Source organism: Heliangelus exortis, chromosome 2 (genome assembly GCF_036169615.1).
Source record: "Heliangelus exortis chromosome 2, bHelExo1.hap1, whole genome shotgun sequence".
In the NCBI taxonomy this organism is placed as follows: Eukaryota; Metazoa; Chordata; class Aves; order Apodiformes; family Trochilidae; genus Heliangelus; species Heliangelus exortis.
The window spans coordinates 49,100,323-49,124,441 of NC_092423.1; the positions used below are offsets into that span (position 1 = coordinate 49,100,323).

General features: G+C 36.1%; 1 protein-coding gene across 2 annotated transcripts in view; it reads right to left on the reverse strand.

The window, feature by feature from the left end:
- SEPTIN7 (septin 7) overlaps positions 1 to 23,584 on the reverse strand; it is a 60,848-nt gene extending 37,264 nt beyond the window's left edge. For both annotated transcript variants that reach the window (XM_071736054.1, XM_071736053.1), the window contains exons 1-2: positions 23,567 to 23,584; positions 21,105 to 21,207 (exon numbers count right to left, since the gene is read on the reverse strand). In XM_071736054.1, the coding sequence (XP_071592155.1) occupies positions 21,105 to 21,114 (10 nt within the window). In that variant the 5' untranslated portion in view covers positions 21,115 to 21,207; positions 23,567 to 23,584. The remainder of the gene's footprint in view (positions 1 to 21,104; positions 21,208 to 23,566) is intronic.
- Between the last annotated feature and the right edge of the window lie 535 nt (positions 23,585 to 24,119).

Sequence of the window (24,119 nt, forward strand, 5' to 3'; positions counted from 1 at the left end):
GAGGAAACTGGGAAAAAGAGAAACTTGGAAAGTCTTCAAAAAGTACAAGAAAGTTCGAATAAATTTGAAAAATCAACTGCCGGTTATGTCTAAAAATAAGAGCTGTTTTCAGGCAGCCTAAATCTACACTGCTTCTGAACAAAACTCAACAGTAAAGCACTTAAGCCATGCAGACTAATCAGAGAGAAAGCAAGGACAAGAGTCCTAAAACAAGCATCATACTGGGAGAGCAGTACTAGCCACTCCAGCATCCAATTATGCTGGAGTGAAATAGTCCTACCAAAAAAAAAAAAAAAGAAAAAAAAAAAAAAATCAATCAGAAAGCTGTGGAAAATGGTTTTAGGCAAGATCCAGACTTCAGTAAAAACCTCTGCTGTGCTAAGCTATGTTACAGTATACATCAATAAGCTCATTGCTCTCCCAAAAATATTCCTTCCAAAAATAAACTCACCCTAATCAACCGCAACAAACTTCCTCTTCACACTATGTATTTCAGGCTAATTGCTTTTTACAGTTTGATATAAACTCATTTATACTGTAAAATAAAGATCAACGTTGTCACCAGCATCCCTCCAGAACATCATCTTGCCTGCCAAATTTCCATTAAGGTTTTGGGCTTTTTTCCCTTTCTTCCCACTCATCTCTAATGATTAATTTGAATTACAAGCTTCAGAGAGAATTCAGGTACTGAAATGACCAATGGACCTACACACATCTGGATATAACTTGCTACTTTTTCCACCAGTTACACTTCATAACATCTTCCATGCCCTCAGAGATGCAACATCGCCAAATCTATCAGGACACTATTTTTTTATCTGAGTTATACAGGTAAGTTAAAAAAAAAAAAAAATTCCTTCTCTACTAGCTAACTTCATAATTACTGGAAAAGGAGCATCCCCATCCTCCTAGCCCCTTGCAAATAAAGAAATTAGATGCATACTCTTGTGTCTTCTCAGACTTATGAGCTTCCCCTCTCCTCACAACAAACATGAGCTGTGTTTTTCCTGCTACTAAAACAATCCTGAAAGACTTGACATAGAAGTTAACACACTTATGGCTCAAAATTATTCTGAAAAACATACCTAGCTATGATTCTGAAAGGAGTAATTCAAAGTGTATTGAATAAAGATTTAAGTTGAAACATTTCTTTAAAGATATAATATTTCAATCAGCTACTCCTTAGAGTCCTAATGCCAGGCCTACTGAAGGTATTCCAGAAAAAAGCATTTGCTGAGGTTGAGTTTTTTTGGGATGACTGGTTTGACTTTGAGGGGGGGGAAGGGGCAGTGTTTAATTTGAGAGGCTTCATTGCAATCATTAGAAGGGCTAGTCACCATGACAGAGGGAGACCAAATAAACTAACTTGGACAGCTTCTTCCCGTCTCAAAGATTACTTTTTAAATTATAATTTACTTATTTAAATACAAATACCCCATAAAGAGCTGAATTAAGAACTTTAAGGATAATCAGGCAACAGTAATGCCTGCAGCATAGGAAGAAATATAAAGGTAATTTTCAGCTGTAGTGCCTCTGATGGCAGATACAAGATACTATTTAGTGTTAAATTATTTTAAATCAGATCAGATTTGCTCAAAACTACATTGATTTCACAACATTTATACAGGACCACAAAAAAACGTCATATCTTGATTACTAACCAGATTTTAAAGATATTTTTTGCTGTTAGGAGCAATTTCTCAATTTAAAGAGCATTACAACCACTGGCATTTACTCAGCAGACATTTCAAAGCTCCTCAAGTCTGCTGCAGACATATCATAGCCATGTTCCTGCATGCTTCTACATGCTAAACCAACCATCTTCAAATATCACAACAGGAATAAACAGAGGGGGGGAAAAAAATATCATTAAAAAGCCACCATCCATCAAAGAGGAAACAGAACTACCTACTAATTTCCTCATTAGGAAAAGCAAAGAGAGCAAGCCTACTGCAGGTCTTCAAGTGCTACCTGTCTACATTAAACACCTTGACAGTTCTGGAATGAAGGTGAACAAGCTTGAAGCTTTAACCACTGACAAGTTTGCAAGAGTTGACAAAGCAATCCTTTGGTAAAGCAGTCAGAGCTACTCTGGCTAATTCAATTTACCTTGAAATGTTTAAGTTACAGCTTATGTCCTGCACATTAAATACATCATTTGCTTTTATGGATTCTCAGAGTTTCTATACACAAAAAACCCCACACTTCTAAAACTTGCTACTAAGCACCTTGCTTCTTCTCCTTTTAAAGAAATCTGCATCACTTCACAGAAAACATGCAACTACTTCCTACCTACAAGGAAAGCTAAATACTGCAGAATTTGCATAGAAAATGGTACTACAGGAACTAAGACCTGACTACACCTAAGGCCATGTTTACAGTTTTACTAGAACAACAGCTATGCTCAGGAAAACTTTGTAGACAGACAACATAGACTTAATTGCAAATACATACTTAGAAAAGTATTTATAAATGCTATGTATTATTATGGTATAAGTTGTTCCATAACTGGCAGAACCAAGTTTGGTTTTCTAAACACAAGTGGCCAGGACTTCCTACCAGGCAGTTAGCACAGGTTCCTTTTTAAGTTTCTTGCCTCTGTCTTCCTGAAAAACATCCTCAGTTTAAGCCTCAAGGCAGACAGAATGAATACTAATTAAAACAAATGGACAGAATCATCTGACTTAAAATACTGAGTTAGTATTTTTTCTGAAAGAAATCGAGTTCTCATGCTGCCAGACTGCCCTATGGTGTGAATGAAAGCCCAGCAAATGAGAACTGGGAGATTTGCTTGAAAAATAAAATTATGATCAGACCTAAAACTCTCTTGTAGATGCAGCTATCTAGCACTGCTTCACCAGACCATAAACACAAGTGAGACTCGCTTCATTAATACTAAAAAAATTTTGCAAAACCAGTATCTAACTACATGACATTTCTGTTCTTCAGCACCTTCTGAAATTCAAGAGGTCCCAATGCGATCTAGGGAGGTGGTGAAGTAAAAGGGATCTGACATGGGGCAGCATGATCACTGTGTGTTCCACCCATAGGAAAGAGCAGTAAGCCGCCTGGTGCCAGACAAAAGGTATGGGGAACAAAACCACCAGCACTGATACTTTATGCACAATCCAGAGTTAGGCTATAGAAGCCCTAATTTTAAAACCTGAACAAAGAATAACCTCTGTCTCCAGGGGATCTTTTGCATGATCACCGCTGGCCTTAGTTATCTAAAAGCTTTTTCCTGGATAAACTGGATAAAAAAATTATATAATTATAGGGGTATAATTTATATCAATCCAGAAAGGAAACAAACCTCCCTTCTCCCTTTTTCCTCAAAACTTAAGGGCCTGTCTTCCCACACCCAGGGAGTGAGGAAGTAAGCTTTTATTCAATCAAAAGAGGAACACACCCAAAACAGTTTTTTCCTTATATTATATTTCTTATACATCTGTATTAATGCTTTTGGACTCCAGCTTCCTTAACAAAGAAACTTGCTGTTGGTTTGTTTACTCCTTTTCCTTTCAAGTGCAGAAGCATTGTTTCCTCTTCAACAGAGCAGTACTTACTTTCTAGTCCTCATCCCCCCAGGCTACCTACATCAGTGCCCACTGAGTCAAGAGCCACTTTTGCCAACCCCACCAAAACATGGTGGTGGTTTTGCACACCGAGGCAGCAGGATTCACACAAAATACTGAAGATGTTCCCCCTTCCAGAGCCAGAGATGAAAATTATAATAATGCTGGTGCCCAGGGGGTGGAATATAATTACTGGGAGCAACCAGCTGACTCCACTACTAAAGAGGGACTAGAAATTAGTTCTCTCAACCTTCTGCTCAGAAATTTCACCCAAAAAACTAAACCTGAAACAGACGATGTATAACCATGTGATTTTTTTTTTCAACTCCACTCCTACTCTGAGATTTCATAACCCACTGAATACATTTTATCTACCATTCAAACATTAGTCCATTCACTCAGGCAGCAACAAACTGCACAATATGGCTAGGCTATTTTGAGTATTGTTTTGGCAAGTATATGCAAATGTCCTGCAAGAAAATGAATTAAGCAGCGTTGGATCATAGGAAAGGAAACTTAATGCAACCTCTCTCCTTGCAGAAAACGTCCACTGAAAATGAGGGATGGCACAGCATGAAGAAAACATACTCCTACCTGGAACGTGTTGTTATGCACAAGATCTCATATGACTTCATAAAAAACATCATTTTTGAGAACCTTTTTGCACAGAAGCTTTATATAAAACTAAATAGACTGGCATTTCTGGAAAACAAAACCAAAAGACCCCATAGCACTGCTGCTTTAACACTGTCCCTACCTTTTTCACTCACTTTTGGACCCAAAGCATAGATAAAACACTACTTTAGAACTTAAATGCATTCACCTGAGCAGGATCAACATTAAACCACTACTACAACTCATACCCTTAAACAAACAGTGCCAAGAAAAACAGGCATGTAACAAAACAGAAAGCTCTACTAATTCATCTTGGTCATACCATACACAAACAAGTGTTTAGTTTTGAATTATGACCAAGGCTAACTACTAATTATCAGCCTTAGAATGGACATATAAAGCAGCCTGTTCTGAAAGGCAAGCTAGAGTAGTTTCGACAAGCTATGACAATGACATATAACTATGACAAGTCATAGTCACTATGCATAAGCTCAAATATAGCCAATAGGGAATACAGACACGATGGGGGAAAAAAAAACCCAAAATCTTGTGCCACCCCTCAAAAACAGCATTACACAACAATTTAGAAACACAAATAAAAATGGTAAAAAATTGACTGCCTTTTAGCAAAACTTATACTTAATTGGAAACTTGTTTTTAGAGAGAGTATTCAAAGTCTTCTTTGCTACTTTGCAAGAGTGTTTAAAAAACAGAAAAAACCACAGAACCATAATTTCTATAGCCAGGTTTTGTTTATGAAAAAATATAAAATCCATATTCCTATACTGAAGGTCATTATAGTTAGCTTGAGTGAAATTAAACATCTCAAAATATTTGGAGAAGGCTAAGAACCTAGGAATAGGTCCTGTGTATTCTTTTGCATTCTTTGCAGCCATGATGGACTCAAAAAGAAAAACTAGTGTATATTCTGCTGTTTTGGATGCATCTGATTTAATATGATCTATAGTTGGAGATGGAAACTTCAGACTGAAACACTATGCCAAATGCCCTTTGAAGCCAGTAAACTGACCCAGCTTTTCAACAAGCTACAAGGGAAAAACCAAGAAAACTCTCTGGAATTGAAGTAGTAAATAGATCCATCCATAGCATGACTGAGACCACGAACAAATGGACCACCACATCCGTGGCTAGAACCAATTCTGCACTTAACCTTCAACAAGATGCTCATCTTTGCTAGACATGAATCATGTAAGTTACCCAGAGGATTACCAAATGATACATTGACAACAGAAAGGGCATCACCAAAACACACTTAAGCCTTCAAGAGGAAACACCCAGTGAGCTCACATGTAACAAAAACAGGAAAAAAAGCTTTTGATGAAAGAGGTATGAAGAACACAGGCTTATAAAAAGACCCCCTGATACAATATTCAGATACATTCCAAAAGCTTAAGTTGAACATCAGCAACTGCATTCTTTCTGAGCAGTGCCTCTGCACAATGTCCCAGACATGGTACAAACCCAACTCAGCCAGCCAGATAACAAGCCCACTCTGACCCACCTTCTTTGTAACAAACTGAGTTCAGTGACAACTCATTTCTGCTGACCCTTGAGGGAAATGCTGCAACCTGCATTGACCTCTCCCAACTGCAGGAGTCCAATGTCTTATCTTCATTTGCAAGAACTTGAGTCACCTCCAAATCTCAAAAAGCTGTGGTATTCAGCATGTCTGAGGTAAGAGTGGCTGGTGGGGTATCAATTCACCTTTGTTAGCAGATCTGACCAAGGAAACTTCTCCATGAACCATAGCTCTCTGCTTACCTTCTCATCAGCCAGCTATGCAGTTTCCACTTCAGCAGCACCCAGTGCTAAATCTCAACCATGGGATCCAAGCCAGGAGGGCAGGACACAGCAGGAATTCCTGTCCCAGTCACATTTTTCCACCTTTTTAGCCTTGGCAATTCAATTATACTAATTTTTTTTTTGCAAATTAAAATTTACATCTCAATACTAAGCAGCAATAAAAGACGCTTCCTTTGGTGTTTTTTTTTTCCATTTTCCCTTTCAGTACTTTGCCACCTTCACACCCAGCATACCAAATTCTCACTTTCTCCCATAATAGCTTCAAGAACCTCCAGCTTTTGCTGCTTCTAGAAGGTGGTAATTCTGAAGAAACACATGTTTTGACATATGCAGTCACTTTAGTTAGAATATGCGTAAAGAGCTAAAGATGTTTTTGAAAAGTAAGTAATAAAAAACCTTCCAGAAATGATCCAAAATACACCAACAAAAAAGCTGCAGCCAGAAGCATCAGAAACAAGATCTCTACAAATGGCTGGACGTGAAAGGATACTGAATATATTCAATAGTACTGCTATGACACAGCAGCTTGAACAAAACAAGTAGAAAGGCATAAAAGATATGGCCCTTGATCATCCATTCTAAATATATAAATAAATATAATATATAATATCTATAATAAATATAATAAATAAATATATATAATAAATAAATAAAAATAAATATAATCAAGGCACAATTTAACTTAAAAAAAAATAAACAAATAAAAACCTACACAGGGGGTTTTTGTTATCTTAGTCTTCTTAGTTGGGAAATAAATTTCCTCAGTTACTTATTTCTCCTGGGTTTGTTTTGCAATTTTTGTTTTGTTTTGTTGTTTGTTTGTTTTTTAAAAGACACTTCATTTAAAAGCTTCTCACTGTAACAAGAAAACCCAGTTTGGTGTTTTGTTTTTTTTTTTATCCTTTTGCTCTGTATGTAGCCAAGCCTTACAAAAAACATGACCTATGAAGCAGCCTTATCTAAAAAGCCAAAAGAGGCAGAAGGAACTACACACTAAATAGAGACTGCAGGTTCATGTCACTCAGACAATACTGTCAGTACTAGTATATGCACCATAAATGTGAAAAAATGAGAAGATTAAAAAGATAGATACTTCATGGGGGAAAATGCTCAAGAGATCAAATACACAGCAATTACTGCCTATCAAAATTTGGCATACACACCCACCTCTTCAAAAGATACTACAGTCTGCAATGTATCTAGTTGTGCCAAAGCTAATCTTTTATCTTTCCTGTGAAGTTAAAAGTGCTAGAGGCTCTTAAGTTCTCACCCAGTAAGAGCCAGCCTCAAGCTTCATCTTAAGTACATTGACAAAGGGTGGTGTTAGAACTGTGTTTCCACCTGAAGAAAACAACCTGCTTTTGAGAGATGATGTTTTTTCTAGGAAGCATTAACCCTTCTAGTATACCTCCCAAGGTCTAGCTCCCAATACCTGGGTAATTACCAAGCAATTTTCTCCTCCTTATTAAAAACCCGCAAGAAAACACCAAGAAAAAAGCCCACAACTTTATTATTATTAATGGGATTGGGAAAGTTGTTGGAGAATTACAGTATTACAGCCAAGAGTATGGACGAAAACACAAATTACTCCTTTAACCACTTAACTGAGCAGAGGGTGGCTTCTCAAGAGAGAGCACTCCATACAACACTAATACAAACAGCAAAAAAGAAATGAAATGCCTCCCTAAAACCACAAAATGCAGCCAGTAAAGATTCATCTAAGAATAAAGATCCTACCTTTAGTACTATTTTTGCATACAGCAAGTCATGGATAATCTAACCTTAAAAAGTGGTATCTAATTTAAATCTCTTTAATATGTAAACAAGAACACATCATCTTTAGCAAAGTATGGTTGCTAGGCTTTTTTAAAATTGTTTGGGGTTTTTTTCAGTTTAATAAACTATTCAATTAAATAGTACTAATATTCAATATAAAGCTAAAATAAACTTTATTTTCTTAACTGACAGATGCAGCTTAACCAGAAAATCAAGGAAGCTGTTAAATACACAGTGCTGACAATCACAGCCTGATATGAATAAGTAGAAAAAATTATTCTGCATCTGCCATCAGCTCATCTTTCTTACTAATAGCAGGGAAGCCTTTCTTGTGCAGCTTTCCAAAGGCACACAATATCATGCAATAACGTATCAATTTTAAAATGCCAAACGTATAAAATAATCAGTTTTAGGTTTACTCAATAACTGTATGGTCTTTAACAATTTTTTTGAAAATACATACTAAGGTCTTTACACTCTGTATATTCAAATTAGTGCCATTCAAGTAAGAAATTATATGAAATTATATGAAATTTCATATCATTATATGAAATCTAATCAAATGCTCATCTGCATCTGAGACAACTCTATTTAAAACTTTTGTTAAAAAAACCACACTTCTTAATAAAAATTCACAGTGTCTGGTTAATGAGAAACTGAAAACGTCCTAACTTCACCTGATAAACAACTGCAAAGCGTATCAAGGACAAAATTTAGCCAGAGAAAAATTCTGAAGGGTATTAGGTACACAAAGATTTCAGTCCTTTCAAACTATCAACAACTACTTCCATATTCCTGTACTCTACATCTGGCTGAAATGGTACAGAAGCATTTTTGTAAATTTTTGAGGCAAAAAGAAACCACCAAAATGGTAAAATGAGAAAGCTGAAAGGTTAAGACTCCTACACAGCATTTTAACCCTCTAAAAGATCTCTAGATTATAATGTTGTCCAGCTCTAGAAATGCTTGGACTATCCAGTTATCACCAACTGATTTGACAGAAGCTCTTGTCAAGTAACTTCAATAACCGTGCTGTAGAGCCTGCGTTTCCTCAGAAGCTCAAGAACTCAAGGGACAGCACACCACTGTACACACCATTCATTGAGTGAGATGTGTACATGTGTTGGACCAAAAATGCTCCCCCATACTTACAATAATAAAATATGACTGTGCAGTGAACATCAGCAGGATAGTCCTGCTGGATTTGACCCTTGGTTTTCCTAACAGTAGTGTACAACACTGAAATAACAGATAGAAAAATGAACCAGCATTGTGCACAAACTCAGGGTTTTGCTTTTCCTTCACTTAAAACCCACATTGCTTCCCCAGGTACTACAGAGCCATACTTAACATACAGAAGACCTTTGAGAAAGATGCAGAGTCAAGCATGACCCCAAGTACGAGGAAAATTTTAAAAAGCTAGCCTGAAACAACTGCTCTTTTAGCATGAACATACAGTCAGACAGTTGCTCACTAACATTTTTAAAGAATTCAGTGAGATGTTTCAATACAAGCTATGTACAGAACGTAAAAGCTTTGGTCTGACCGAGTGGTCTATAACAGCACCTTCCTGAAATGCTCATTAATTGTCATCAATTGTGACTTCAAAATGAAACCTAGCTTAGTTTACATCTAATGCAAAAGCCTTCTCCTGACAGAGGACAAAAGCAGATGTCCAATAAAAAGCACAATAAAGTGTTTCAAACATGGGATGGACAACTTTGAGAGATTACATCCAATATGAACCATTCTGTTTGTTAAAAAGGCATGCAAGCAGTGACATCTCCTTGAAATACCATTTGTCTCCCAAAGCTTATGGTGCTAGTTGATAGAGATCTTTATTTTGACTTCTTAACAACATGTACTTGTGGGAAGTCACAAGCAGTAAATAAGAAAGCAATTATAATCTACAGTCAGGCCCTGGTGCTGTTCAATGCAAAATTAATTATGATAAATCAAAGGCACTGACTGCAGCTAGTCACAAACTATGAGCAAGAAATGGCTGCTTAACACTTACCAGCAGCAAGGCTATTCTGAAGCCTTTCTAAAGGGCCCAGATAACTGCAGGAGGCACACAACTGGAGGATACCTCTTTTCTTCAAATTAGTACCATGCCATGATTTCACCAACCATCACTGTGCTGATCCTCCTGATTTCCTGTATTTTCTACTTACTCTGCCATCTGTATCCTTGCTTGGCCTCAGTCAGCCACTCAACACAATTTAATAGGCATTCTAAAATACAATTACAACATTCTACACTGTGCCCCAAGAGCAAATTACTTCTAAAAACTTGTTATTTTCAATTAAAGGAAAACAAACAAATGAAAATCTAAAGCAACGCATGAACAAAACCAAACAAACAATCAAAATATTAAAACCAAAACCAAAGAACAGATAAAAAACTTCAGAAGACTGCCAAAACTGAGGGACAAGATATACATTGCCTATAAGTTTGTCTGTTGATTATTTAGTACAGTTGATGTTTTGAACTTGAAGGACTTGACTACACTCTAACTAGACAGGTAAATAAAAATGCTTTGCAATTAGTTGTAGGATAAATCCTTTTGTTGCTACCTAAAGCAGAAGCTGTTTTTCAGTAGAATCTCTAAGAGTCCAAGTACCTTCAAAGTTCATAAAATACTTCCTCTGAGTCAGTTTTATTTTATTCAGTTATCTGAATGCTTGCCATTTGACAGAAATTCACCAAAGCAGATATAGTCACAATAAAATATTAATTTGGACACTTCAATTTAACAGTATGTTTTTAAAATTACATCATATTTCTTATTGTATAGACTGAGATAGCTGTGTTAATTCAAGCCAAATTGTTCCAATTCAAGGAGAATTTAAGCCTTAAATTTGGCCTGATGATCCATGTCTCAACTTACTTCTTTGCATTCGGTCACTAAAATTGTTTGATCTTAGAATTACTTCACTATTAAACAGTCCAAGTTAAACAACTTGTAAAAGGACCAAAGATGTACAAAGCAAGAACTGCATTTCAGAAACACAATGCGTGTTTCCTCATAATGGAAGTACAAAGATTTAGTTTCCAAACACTAGACTTTGTTATCCTATTGAGTGAATTTTTAATTCAGGGTATTCCATTAATTGCTCAAAGGCCTCTCTGACAGACTGTGCCACTTGTCATGTAAAGCATTTTCCACGGGGGTGAGAAAAAGAAAACAAACCAAAGTCTCTTCACCAGTGGCAGATGTGAGTAGATAATAAGGAAAACAGTGAAGTAAAAAGAACCGGAAACCGGCAGTAAACTTTCTCATACCTTAAACCAAGGAAGAACAGATGGTAAAAAAGAATTGCTGTCTTTCAAGACAGTTGGTGACTCTCAGAAAACCTACAGCTCTCTTAACTCTGCAGTGTGGGACAGAAACCTTTTCTCCTCATCAGAGAAATTGTGCAGCTGGGAAGCAAATTAATGGATCACGGTTTAATATAGATACAAAGTAAATGTTTTACATCCTCCCGTCATAGGGTTTGAGGAGACACTTATACAGATGAAAGCTCAACTATCTTTTTAATTGTATCACAGGTGAAAGACCTGAATGGTTCATAAGACAATTTCAGAATTACTTACTTTGTAATAAAAATCAGGTTACTCCAAAATAACACAAACCTAACTAAATTTGATTCACTAGTTCAAATCCTATTAGTAAACTACTGGCATGGCCAGCAACAACCAGAGCCTTCGTAACATGAAATTCCTTCATGGCTTTCATTACATCACTGGCAAGTATCATTTAAGGTCAAAAAATACAGGTCTTAAATGAGAATAGATGATGGGCAGCAAGTTCCAAAACACTGTAACAAACTGAAGATCGGTGTTACTTGCTTCTAAAACACATGGTATGTGCAATAAACTCCCTTCGCTGCTTAACTCCAGGCCAGCCAGGCTTTTCAAGTCACACCAACTGCTTGTGATTATATTTTTTAGCAGTATGTTTGCCAGTTCTTAATTTTAACACAATGCTTGTCACCATGAAATGCAAAGTGCTCCAGACACCCAACAACTGCTTTCAGGTCACTGGATTACTAGCTTTTAACTCGCTTTGCAATAGAGAAATGGACCTAAGGTTCAGGATTAGCCCATAAATTAGAAACTTAACATATAATGACTTCAGACTGCAAAACTGCTATTTTAAAAAGCACTGCTGTTTGCAATTAGATACGTCACCTAGGGATGCTTCACATTCTTTTTAAATAAACAAGGTGTCATCTTATGTAGAAAGCAGCACCACTTCATGCATCACAACCAGTAAAATATTACAACCAAATGCTGATAGAACTGACACTTTTTGCTGTTATCTGGATGGCATTTATTCGTGTCCTTCCTTTCACTGCATTGCTTCCCATGCTGCAGGAGGCCAAGAGTTCAATTCCTTCAAATCACAGACCATTTCTTCCCTTCTGGAGTATCATCTGCCCCATGAAAAACACTCCTTTAGCCTTCACAGCTGAAGTCTCATGCAAAGAAGTATCAGAATGATGCAGTATGCATTAGACTTGGCACACTTGTTTTGCTAATAAGATGTCAGCGTAATCTCTGGATTAAAGTCGGAAGTCAGAATTTCAGTGATAAAAAGCCAGAACTGCTTGTGAAATAAGGAAGTCAGGAACCTACAAAAAATTTTCACTTCAAGCTTAACAGAGGGAAGGAACTACATTGAATGGTATCATAACACACTTAATACAGCTTACACCAACACTGAGAGAAACTTAGCACCATTTCAGGAAGGAATGTAGGAGTTCTTACAGTTGTTACTCATACCAAGAGAAAAAAACTACCTGTAAGACACATCAGGATGGAAACAAAGGCTGACAAGAACTCAACCAGAAAAACTAATCCGATGAAACAGCCAGCTTCAGCAGCCTTTCCCACTTCCAACCATGAACAATTCTAAGTATTCTTCATTATTATAGGAAATGACTGGGGGGAAAAAACCTAACACCAGAATAGAAGTGCAAAAAAATTCTTAAAAGATGCTCATTCTCTTTTATTAAAGAAATTCTAGGCGGAGTATGGTATAAACTCTGATTTCTGATTTGTCAATAAATGTGCTCAAATGCTCAATAGAAAAACATACTAAGCCCAAAATGGAACAGTTGTGTACAGCAGCCACAGTACATACAGAACAACACCGGGAAAAAGGAATAAAATTTAACAATCTCAAATGGAAATTTCAGTGAAGATCTGAACTGACAGACAGAAGGAAAACATGGATACTGAAACATAAGAGTCATATTAAATGGGTCAACTGTGGCTTTACTAGAGTTGGAAGTTTAGACCACAAATACTCCATCCAAAAATATCACTTTGGTTACCATATTAAGCTCTTCATTCATGAATCTGTCAGCATTTCTTGTTAGCAAGCATGACATCTTAAACCAACAGGAAAAAACAAAGCTGTTCTCAACTGATACAGCATATTTCATCTACTTTAACTTTGACCCTTGCTCTGGGTTTGGAGCAAAGATGGTCTCAAAACCAGCTCTGCAGTAAGCTAGTACTTGATTGTGCCAGGCTAGAGAAGTGGCAATGGCAATGGTCTGACTGCTAAGAGGTCACTGCTTACCAGATGTGGAACATTTTGCTCACACCCTACCAACGCACCACGACAGCTGAAGGCAATCTGTTGAAGGTAGAATCAAAGCAAGTGTTGGCCACCTGATAACTAATTTGAGAAGCAATATGTATCCATTAGTTACATATCTTCTCTAAGATGGGCTTAAATTCACAAATTATATTAAACACCACTGTCTGAGCACCTACAAAAGTACAACAAGAACACCATGCGGTGACTAATTATTATTATTCCAATATAAACAAAAAACAAAAAAAAAACCTAGATTCATTGATTTTAGGTAAATTGCAACCTGCCACCAACAGCAACAAGGACCAGGTTAAAATGTGGATCTTACTACCACAGACAAGCACAGAATAATATAAGAAACAGTAACAGAATAGCTGAGTTTGTGTACATGTACACAGGTATTCAGATGTGCAAAATTAGAAAAGACGTTTTTGTTTAGAAAGAACATGAAAAACTGATAAGGTAGGATAAGAAAAAACACCTATAGCAAAAATATATACATAGCTAAAAACATAGCAAAATTTACAACTGGCCTGAAGACAGCTAATACCATGACAGGATAAATTCTGTGAGGAAGTACTGAAAAACTCCCCAAAGTTCAAAAAAAAAAAAAGAATACAGTGATGATGATACCTACACAATGCAAAGCACAGTGTCTTGTCAAATGGTTCTCATTAAATTCCCTGAATTCATCTATTAGAGACCCATTTTAAATACAGACAGAAGTAAGAACTCATGCTGTTATGAGACTGACAAAAAAAAAAAAAAAAAAAAAAAAAAAAAAGTTTATAAGAGTATTATCACTTGTTTAAAGAACTAAAAGCCAATTAAGTTACAGGCAGATTTTGAGAAGTTATAGTTTTACATACACAAGCTTAGGCAGAAGTCTCTTCTCTCAAAAATCTTCACCAGGAAATAAAATTTTAGGAGAATTTAGGCTCTTCTAAAAATACTGCCATATAAGAAACAGTTCCATTTAATTTAAATACAACCATTGAAGCTTCACAGCATCCAGTAAGAGACACTGTACTGAAGTTGGCTTTCACATAATCTACTCAAGAAGCTTTGCATGTAAACAATCTGAAAGAATAAAACCCCAAAGGATATTTTAAAAGCTGTCCAGCAAGCACTACAATTCCAATAAGTGTTGTTGCAAAGGAAAAATTGAGAACTGACAAGGTATCACTTTAAATACCAGCTTCAGTTCTGGCCACTAGAGTCTTTAAGCATCTTTCAGTGTAAATCTAATCCACTGCCCAGTGAGAGAAACATTTAAAATGAGCTTAGTAAAAAAGAAAAAAATTTTTTAAACGTTAGTTTTCAGATTGAGTGATTAAAAACCACTATGCTATGAGCAACTTCTGGGAATATTTGAAGAGCCGCAGTTTCTAGATTAGATTAAAAGACTAAGGGAAGCCTTAACATTAAATCGTTGAAACACCAAATTTCAACAATAATACACTACAAAAAGCTTCTCTTCCTCCATCAGGTTTCAGACTTTTTTGCAAGTTTAGTTCCCCCACACTAGTAAAAGGCACAGGAAGATACCATGGAGGCAAGAAGAACAAACTGCATTTCACTGTATGACCAAAAACGGAGGGGGCAGGAACCACCAAAACCTACCCAAACAACCAACGAAACAAATATGTAAAGATTTTCTAATTGAAATCAAGTAGTCACATGAAAAAGGCTTTGCTAGCTCTCCATAATATGCTTTTTCTTTCTAACATATCTATACTTCAAGCTTTCACCTGAAAGTAACTCAGTGGAAAATGATGCACTGCAGGCCAGTAAACTCACTGTTAAGATTACTGACTGGTCACAGCTTGAAAATACTCACTTCTTTTCCATAGAAAGATCTTCAGAGCTCATCTATTCTGTCTTCTCAAAAATCTTTTATAAACTTCTTCCCACAAAAACAAGTGACATAGGTGAGGCACTACTCCATGAACAGAGATTACTCTAGAGGAACACGTCATCTCTAAGAACACTCTGGCTCCATTCTGAATTCCACCAGTTATCTGTTTTTCATTTTTATCTCTGCCAGTTCTCTTGTGTCCAACACATTTTACTTTGGCATTCCCATCAAGTGCATGTAAGTATTAAGCTATGAATTTAAAAATTCTGTAGAAATCATAGCTAGAACACATCCACAGAACCGATACAAGAAACACAGTAAATTATTTTTAAGGTTACAAAATTCTTCAAAGAACTGATCTTATTTCTGTACTTCACTGAAAGTTCAGTCCTCTCAAGAGAGAAACTGCAATTTAAAATATTCTATAAAAAAAAAAATAACCTAGTTTCCTAAGGGAGCCACACAGCAGTTGAACCCAGACTACTACTTTTCTTGAAGAAAGAGCTCCCTAGGAAGGGAAAGAGTGCTGTCTAACCTGGCCACAGCCCATTGTAGCAGCAGTGCCAGACAGTCAGCTGTCATGCAAGGAGCTCAAAACGTGCTGCAGCCAAGGTGATGGCACGGAACAGGTGACAGCTTTCAGAGGATAATTAGGGAATTGAGGTATTCTGAAATGACGTTCCAGGAGAAAAGGAGGTAGGACACAAGAAATAAAAAAAGCTTTGCTAGTTCTCCATAATATACTTTTCTTTCTAACATATGTGTCAGAGTACACCCCTGACTATCCACAAGGAAAAGCTCAGTAACTAAAAATGCAACAATATCACCCAGAGAAAGGAAAATAAAAAGAACTGGAAAGGTCAAAACTTTTTTTTTTTCCTCCAGTACTTGTAAAAGAAAGCATGGTTTATTTTAATCTGTATTTGTAAAGTAGTAGAGCCTAGAGGTTTCTAAAGTAATGGCAAAGTTGGGCAACAAATACTTAGCAATGATGCTTCCCTGATGCTAAGCATCCAGCTGTGAAGGTCACACCAAAGGCCAGACACACTCAGATACCATGGTGGTAGGGACAATACAGAAACCTCAATTAAGAGAAAGGGGTTCAAATCACAGCAGGTCAACAAGAACTGGGAGCACCCCAAAATGGTTTCTACTAAATGGTACTAAATTTTTACTTATTCTTCCTATCCTGCCATCTGCTTAAACCATTTTTTTCCTGGCTTTAAAACTGGGAGGGGGAACTAGCAAAGAACAAGTAGCTGTGAGCACCTGAGGCTCTTGGTACCACTGGCTGGTTTGATAAATTAACTGACCCAGAGAGTGAACAAACAGAAAGGGGTAATTCTAATCAGCACGTGATCCATCACTAGAGGATATAAGAATTAAACCAGTCCAAGTGTTCTTCAGTGAACACCAACTGTTTTAAAACCAGTACGCTTTTTCCTTAATATAACTTCCAGTCTGGCAAAATACAGCCCTTTTCTTTGAGTCTGTACCAAAAAAACATGTTTCTGCATATAATCACAAGTGAAAGACTAAAACAATACTGCATGGTATGTTCCTTCAAGTTATAATCTACCAGTGATCTACAAGGCTAAAGTGACAATTAGAAAACAAAACAGACAATTTACTATAAGAGAGGCTTCCAAACAGCTTTCCAGTGGAAACTACCAAACAGTTGTTCAAGAAATAGGAAATGTGCAGAAAGGTCTTCTGGAAAGTCACTTCATGGGAAGTGTTTTTTGCAAAATCTGTATTTTGCAAATCAGATTTAAAATACAAACAAAACATAAAATTAAGAGTCCAACCTCTAACAAGGCTCATGAAGCCTTAACAACTTAAACTATATAGGTCTATGAAAAGCTACCCCAAGTATTTTTTATTAGTCATATAAAGTCTGTAAGATAAAATAATTTTTTAAAATTATGACTTTGCCTCTACTTAGGTCGTATTTTTTGCTTCAAATCATATTACCAGAGTAATTTTAGTACAAAAAGATGTCCTTATTCAGTGTTTAGAAAAAAGACATACTGAAAAGCAACTGTTCAACACCACATTACACTAAAATAAAACCACACTCCACTAAAGCAAGTGTAATTATATTCACAAATAAGATTTTCTTTAACTGTGAGCTACTAACCATGATAGTACTACTTCTGGGAATTTTCTCTCTTAAGCATAAGACCTAAGCATGTACTTTCCTCCAAAAAGCCTATATGGCAGAGAAATACAGAGACTACACTTTGGATGTCAAACAAACCAAATATTTATGTCAGGTTCTCAAGTGTTTCAACAACTGATACTTGAAGAGATTACACAAGATTATGAAGGAAGCAGGCTACTGAGGCAAATTTTACATTTTTTCCACTGGTGCGCTCTAATATTTCAGATGTAGAATTCTTGATTTAAACAACTATTTAGATGTCTCCTTTTGAAAGCATCAAGTATTAAACTCAGTTTAATGTATATTTCTGCTTCATTTATGTCTTATCCTTAGAGGCAGCGCTTGTTAGTTTTTATTCTACAAAACCAAGACATTTCAGAAGTAGGCAGATTTTAACTACTTATTAGCCTTTTAGACTGACCAGTACGAAAATCATTGTCTTACGAAGATTTTAAAGGCAAATTCATGTCCAATGACAACTCATCAATAAGAAAAACAAAGGGCTATTTCAGCCTTCAATTTTTTAAGAAAAATTAGAAATGGCACCAAAGGAAGCTTACAATTAAGAGACAACAGAAGTGAGTACTAATTAATTAATGACTAAGTATGAATATTAAGAAACAACAGTAAATAAGATAGAAACACTGAAATATTTATTTATGGCTATTATAGAGTAAACCCAGTTCCTACTAAGATTAACTTTACAATAACTCTTAAACCATTGGCAGTGAACAGGATAATTTAACATCAATTTTTTATACGTCTATGCGTGCAGTTCATAAACACTTCACCTTCTAGCTAGATTTAATGTAAATACCAGAACACTCAGCAATTAGCAATTCTATTTCATAGAGGGGACTTTGTTAGCATTACAAGGCTCAAATAAAGTAATCTTACAAAGTTCTGACTCAAAGAGCAAGTTGCAGGAGAAAGCACAGCCCACGTGGCTGACATGAAGCCACCTCCAAAGCAGAGCTCCCAGCTAGCCTGGGTCAGCTCAGATAAGGAGCATCTGTGTCCTGAACCTGCTCCAAGGAACCCTGCTCTGCATTATTCAACCACTACACAACCTTATGCACAACCAAATTTCAAAGCCCTCTTTCCAGCTCCACTGGTGCATTCAAAGTGCAAGATGCAAGGTGGTTTCACCACACACTGCTATAGAGAGCCACATCACCTCCAGTGCAATGACAGGAACTTGGCAGCCCGGGGTATGTGCATTTTATGGAGTACGTTCACACTTCATGCACAGGATGAGGATTGTAAGACTCATCTTCCTCCAAAAACTCTTACTGGAAACAATATCATATCGGTTGGATGCTGTGCTTACTACTTCCTCAGTAGCAAATATTTTTACATGGTTAAACTGAAAACTGATTTATTTCTGCAACAGTCAGTACAACTGTACAACCACATTGGCACGTCCCTCCAAAACACTGCTTATTTGACTTGAATTCTACACAGTTAAAGACAAAGAAGCCAGGTGTCACACTAAGCACATCTATCACATTTAACTGAAAATTCCAGACTAAATGGACAACTGGAGAATGCATTAGCTGCAATACCAAGGCTTACAAACACCCAAAAATAGACTGCGCTTCCCAAACATAATTTACTTTCTTCCCTGAGTATTTGGCCACCACAAGTACTGGCTTTCTCATCTGTCATTTCAGAACAAACAGGTAACACACTGACACTGAAGAACCTATAGATAGAACATAGCCAGCAGATGAGTAATTGTGCGATACACAGGAAAAGGCAGCCATGCATGCATGGTTCTTGGTAGTAGAAAGAGCAAGCAAATATTTCTATACCATCTCTTTGAGATTTGGATTTTGAGATTCAGCAGTCACTGACCATATATATACAGATTAGCACTAAATTCTTTGTCTTTTAAGTAGATTCTAAATAACTGCCTTTACTATTGAAGAACAGCATCATGAGATAAACTTAAGACCTCAAACCAACGCAGCATACACTGCTGCAAAGGATGAACACAGCAAAAGATTATACTTCTAAGAATCTAATTGCATATTACAATGTTTACCAACAGAAATTATTTACAGTACACAAACTATTTCACCTTTGTGTTTAAAACAGATGCATTCTTTCAGAGCACAGTAATACCAGACACATCACACAAATCCCAGAACAAAATTATTTCTTCTTCCCATCCCTCCCCAGATGTTGAGTACTAAACCATCAGCCACAATTTTGCTAAAACATTCACTTTCAAATACCTGATTTCTATACTTGGAGGTTGGAAGGAGAGAATCAGATACATTTTAAAGTTATAAAACTACTACAAATTCCCCCTGTAGACTTTCAAACACAAATTCATACACAAATCTCAGTAGTAAGTACAAAACTATGAAGAGTAAATCTAGTAACAAGATTTTCAACTGCACATGCATGATGCTGTACTACAGCAATTTTACATACTTTCTCCAGTTCTAATACAGCACTACATCTACTACTTGTGCTTTTGATGACTTGCTTTGCAAGAATGAAACTTGGAGGTACAAATTATACCCTATTCTGGAATAATACTTTACGAAGACATTTTTGTCCCTTTCCCCTTCCTTTTTTCCTGTAGATAGTAAAAAACCAAATTTTCTTCAAGACTAAACAGTTCTATACCAAATAATAATTAATTATGTACTTGGATACTAGATTGCAAAGGAACCTGCAATCAAATTCCAAAAGAAAAAAGCAACTCCTATATTTTGAAATTTTAACTCACTTCATAATCAAATGAAAATTATAAGAGCTCTGCAATGTGTTTTAACTAATTTGACCTTGATTCCTAACTGTCAATGCTATTATGTAGCATGCTACACATATGACTGCAAAAGATATCCACTGTACTGATGACGAACTGCAGAACTATCAAGCTATCCAAATTACAAAAGATAAAAGGTAGACATCAAAAAAGAAAGCTATTATAAAACACTTAAAATAAAACTTACTATTTTAACTATTAGCATGTTAAATCTGAGTCACCTCTTCAGTATACATGTATCAGCTACACATAAATGTACCCAATCTTAATGGTGTACTACCATACAAACACTGGAAAGAGAGGAAAAAATGGGGGCCTTGGATGTCCTAGCAGGACAGGTGACAATTTGGGTCATCAACAAAGCCTAAATGAATGTTTTGCATGGCATTACTCATCCATACTAAGTAGGTTTTCTCATTCTCTGTAGTCCATCGGGAATGCATTGTTTACATTTAAGGTTTTTTGAAACCATATGAACTAGAAAGGTTTCAATTAAACCTCAGATTTTGCAGCAAAGTTTTGTGGCACAGAACTGCAGGACATAGAGGATCCTACTGCCTGGTTACATGCAAGGGAAGATTTCAGCTTTACTTCTGGATTCCAGTTTGCCACTTTACACTTACAACTGTAATAATAGTTCACTTGTTTGTTCAAATGAAAATCCAAACTTTTTTCTCAAACTGTATGAATTACACAATTCTCATTCCTTATTCTCCTCCTTATCCACCTGCATACCAGGCAACGCATTCTTTTTAAACACTCTTGATTTAACAGTGTAGAAGAAGATCTGTATTTTCTCATAAATTCACAAAACAATATTGACATCCCCGTCATAGATTTTAAAAACTAAATCAATATACTTCCAGTGATCACCATTTAAAACGAAAAAAGAAACTTACCTACTACCATGAGTGTGAATTCAAATCCTCTCTTCACTGACTTTCGGTAAACTTGGTTTGGAAGGTTTGCAAACCCCACATATCCTTCAAGGTTCTTCTGTTGCTAAGGCAAGAGATATATGAGGAGAAAAAAAGTTAAAATACAAGTCTGTGACTTCTCACTTTGTGTGGGCTCTTTGTGGGTACTTTTTTAAGTTATTTTATTGTTCGCTTCATTTTCAGATTTGCAGAAAGGTGATATCTACCAAACTGTCAACACCCTAAGCCATCTACAAAGGCAGTGCAATGAGCTGCAACAATAAATAGGAAGATCTCATTTTTTTTGGCTGGATCCCCAAAAACCCTGGCTCAGAAAGTTAGCTATGCTAACAGTATTTTGAACAAGTATGATTACCACATTATGACTGTGCAAGCACCAGAATGTACAAGTGCAAGCAGATTACAATATAACTGATGTGGTCTAATGCCCATTTAAAACACAGCAAGTGGTACAAGCATAGCTCTCCCTTGCTCCTGAGAGTCCTGGTGGTACTGACCCGACATTATAAGGACAACCCTCTTCTCTTGGGTTTCACAACTAGAGGCTTTTTAAAATTCCTCCATGGCAAATCTACATTTAACCCTATGCTAATGCAACATGCATCACAACAAACCTTTCAGAAAGGCAAAGCTTCAGTTGCTTTGAAGTTATTCAAGATACAACCCACTATTAAAAAATGAGAATTTTGGATGTCAGAAAAATCTGTTCTTAGAACTTCTGGCCTTAGAACTTCTTGTGATAGATCACAGTTTATTTACATTTCCTATGTGGCTTTGGATGTTTTTCCATACACAGAATCAACAGAATAAACTTATTATAGTAATAATTCCTAGAGTTTTTTTTTTTAAATATGAATTTTTTTAAAAATTAAAGCAAACATTTGTTGCAAAGATAAAAAAAACCCACCATCCCTTTTACAGCCCTATTCAGGGCAGAAGAAACAGCTTCTTTGGAATCCAACAGCCCTAGTCAATGGATAGACCAGTGACAGAACTTAATTTTCCATTTGCCAAACAAACCCTTATGTTCAAGAAGTGCTACATCACCACAGAGACATATTACACTGGTGCTATCATCAAATTTAAATAAACCTGAAAAGTCTAAACTTAGCAGGATTACTTTGAAAAGATAGATTTAATCCTACTGCAAATTATTATCAGCTCTCATTTGTGATAATATACTGTATCAGTTTTCTTTCCAGTTTAATCAAGAGCAGTGTCTCTCAACCCATTAACTCCTACAGAGTAAGAGAGGAATACCTAAGGATAACCAGAGATGGGTGTTATGGCTTCAGTTTCAAACATACACAATGCAACAAATGCTATTATTTCTCTAAATGTAGGAATATTAGCCCTATGTCATTGAGAAGCTCTCTTTTTTTAACATGCTTTTTGTTTCATTTCAGTCTTAGGTGCGGAAATAACCTGATTTGAAGGTCTTAGAAGATAAAAAAGAAATTAGCCAATTCAGTTCAAATTTGAATTAAAAAATCCAAAGACTTTTACCTTTCCCATCTCTTACTAAACTACATATGAGGAATACAATCTACCACATTCTAAAACCCTGAACAGAAGCAAATGCTTCAGAGGCATTTCATGACATACAGGTGGGTGCTCTTAAATATATTAAATAGTTCCTAAACAATCCATCTCCTTAATAAGTATTAAGGATATACAATTGCAATTCTTCCTATTTTTTAATGCCTACCTACTTTTTAATGTATGTCATGCTTATCAGAAACAGTTCACCTCTTCATCCCATCTAGGTAGTACTACTTTTGCTTGAAGAATGGGCTTATATGCAATTCTTGCTTTAAAATAATTTTATTTATCTTCCCTTTCCCTTCACATATAGCTCAACATTCAGGATAGCTTTACTATTAAGAACTTTAGGAATGCTGAGTATGAAATGCTAAACAAGAATACATGGCAAGTTTTCAGATTGTTTGCTCTGTTATGGGTGTCTATAACATTTACATCCACAATTTTAAATAATGAAATATAAATTTTACTAACAGAAAGAAGCATGAAGTGTCGCACTTAGCATTAGTGCTGTATTTAACATAATCTGATGCCAGATTCAGATTCCTGGTATAAAAATAAAAATTGACGCTTTCAACACAGATTTTTAAAACATTGCATTTGTCCATAGAGTGCTAATTCTAAAACAGACTGAAACAAATTTCTTTTAAAAGAAGTAACATTACTGTTTTTGTTGACACATTGTCTTCTACCATACTGATCACCGTGCCAGGTGAAATCTCACGTTTCTTATCCTTACAATAGCTTTCTCTTAACTTTTATCCCTTTCTGATTTTCAACCAGCTGCTGATTAAGCTCAGTTTCAGTTCACCTACTAAAACCCTAATCCTTCTTCTATTTCCAGAATAGCTGTAATACATCTTAATCAAAGTAATACTTACAGCTACTTTGTAAACAACACATTTCCATCATTTCCGGTGTTGAAGATATAGAGGTAATAGATCCCAAAGTAGTCCAGTAAAATGATGATTTTAAACCATTGCAGCAACAGGTCCACATAGGTGCAGAAGCAATCCAGAATGAGAAACAGGGGTGGTGTAAAGAGAGAAATAAAAAGAAAGAAAAAGTTACTTACATTTGACCAAAACTACTTAATCGAGTCTACTTAGTGTACAGTGTTTCAAGCAGCCTTAATATAGCTTGTTTTAAACATGTGACAGCTTAATTTCATGACCTCCATGATATCTAATGATCAATACTAGTAGTTATATTCAATAATTCTTTCTATTCTTGTTACTCAGCATGCTTATCATACACTACCTGAACCTGTAATAGGTTCAAGGGCATTTATTTTCTTCAGAGGTGCTCACCAGAACACGTAATCTCGTTTCAGTATGCTATTACACAATATTTTTATTTTGGTATGGAAAAGGTGCAAAGATCAAAGTCATCACCACTGGAAGTGTCTCTCGGGAGTTTGTGTGCCTGTATCAC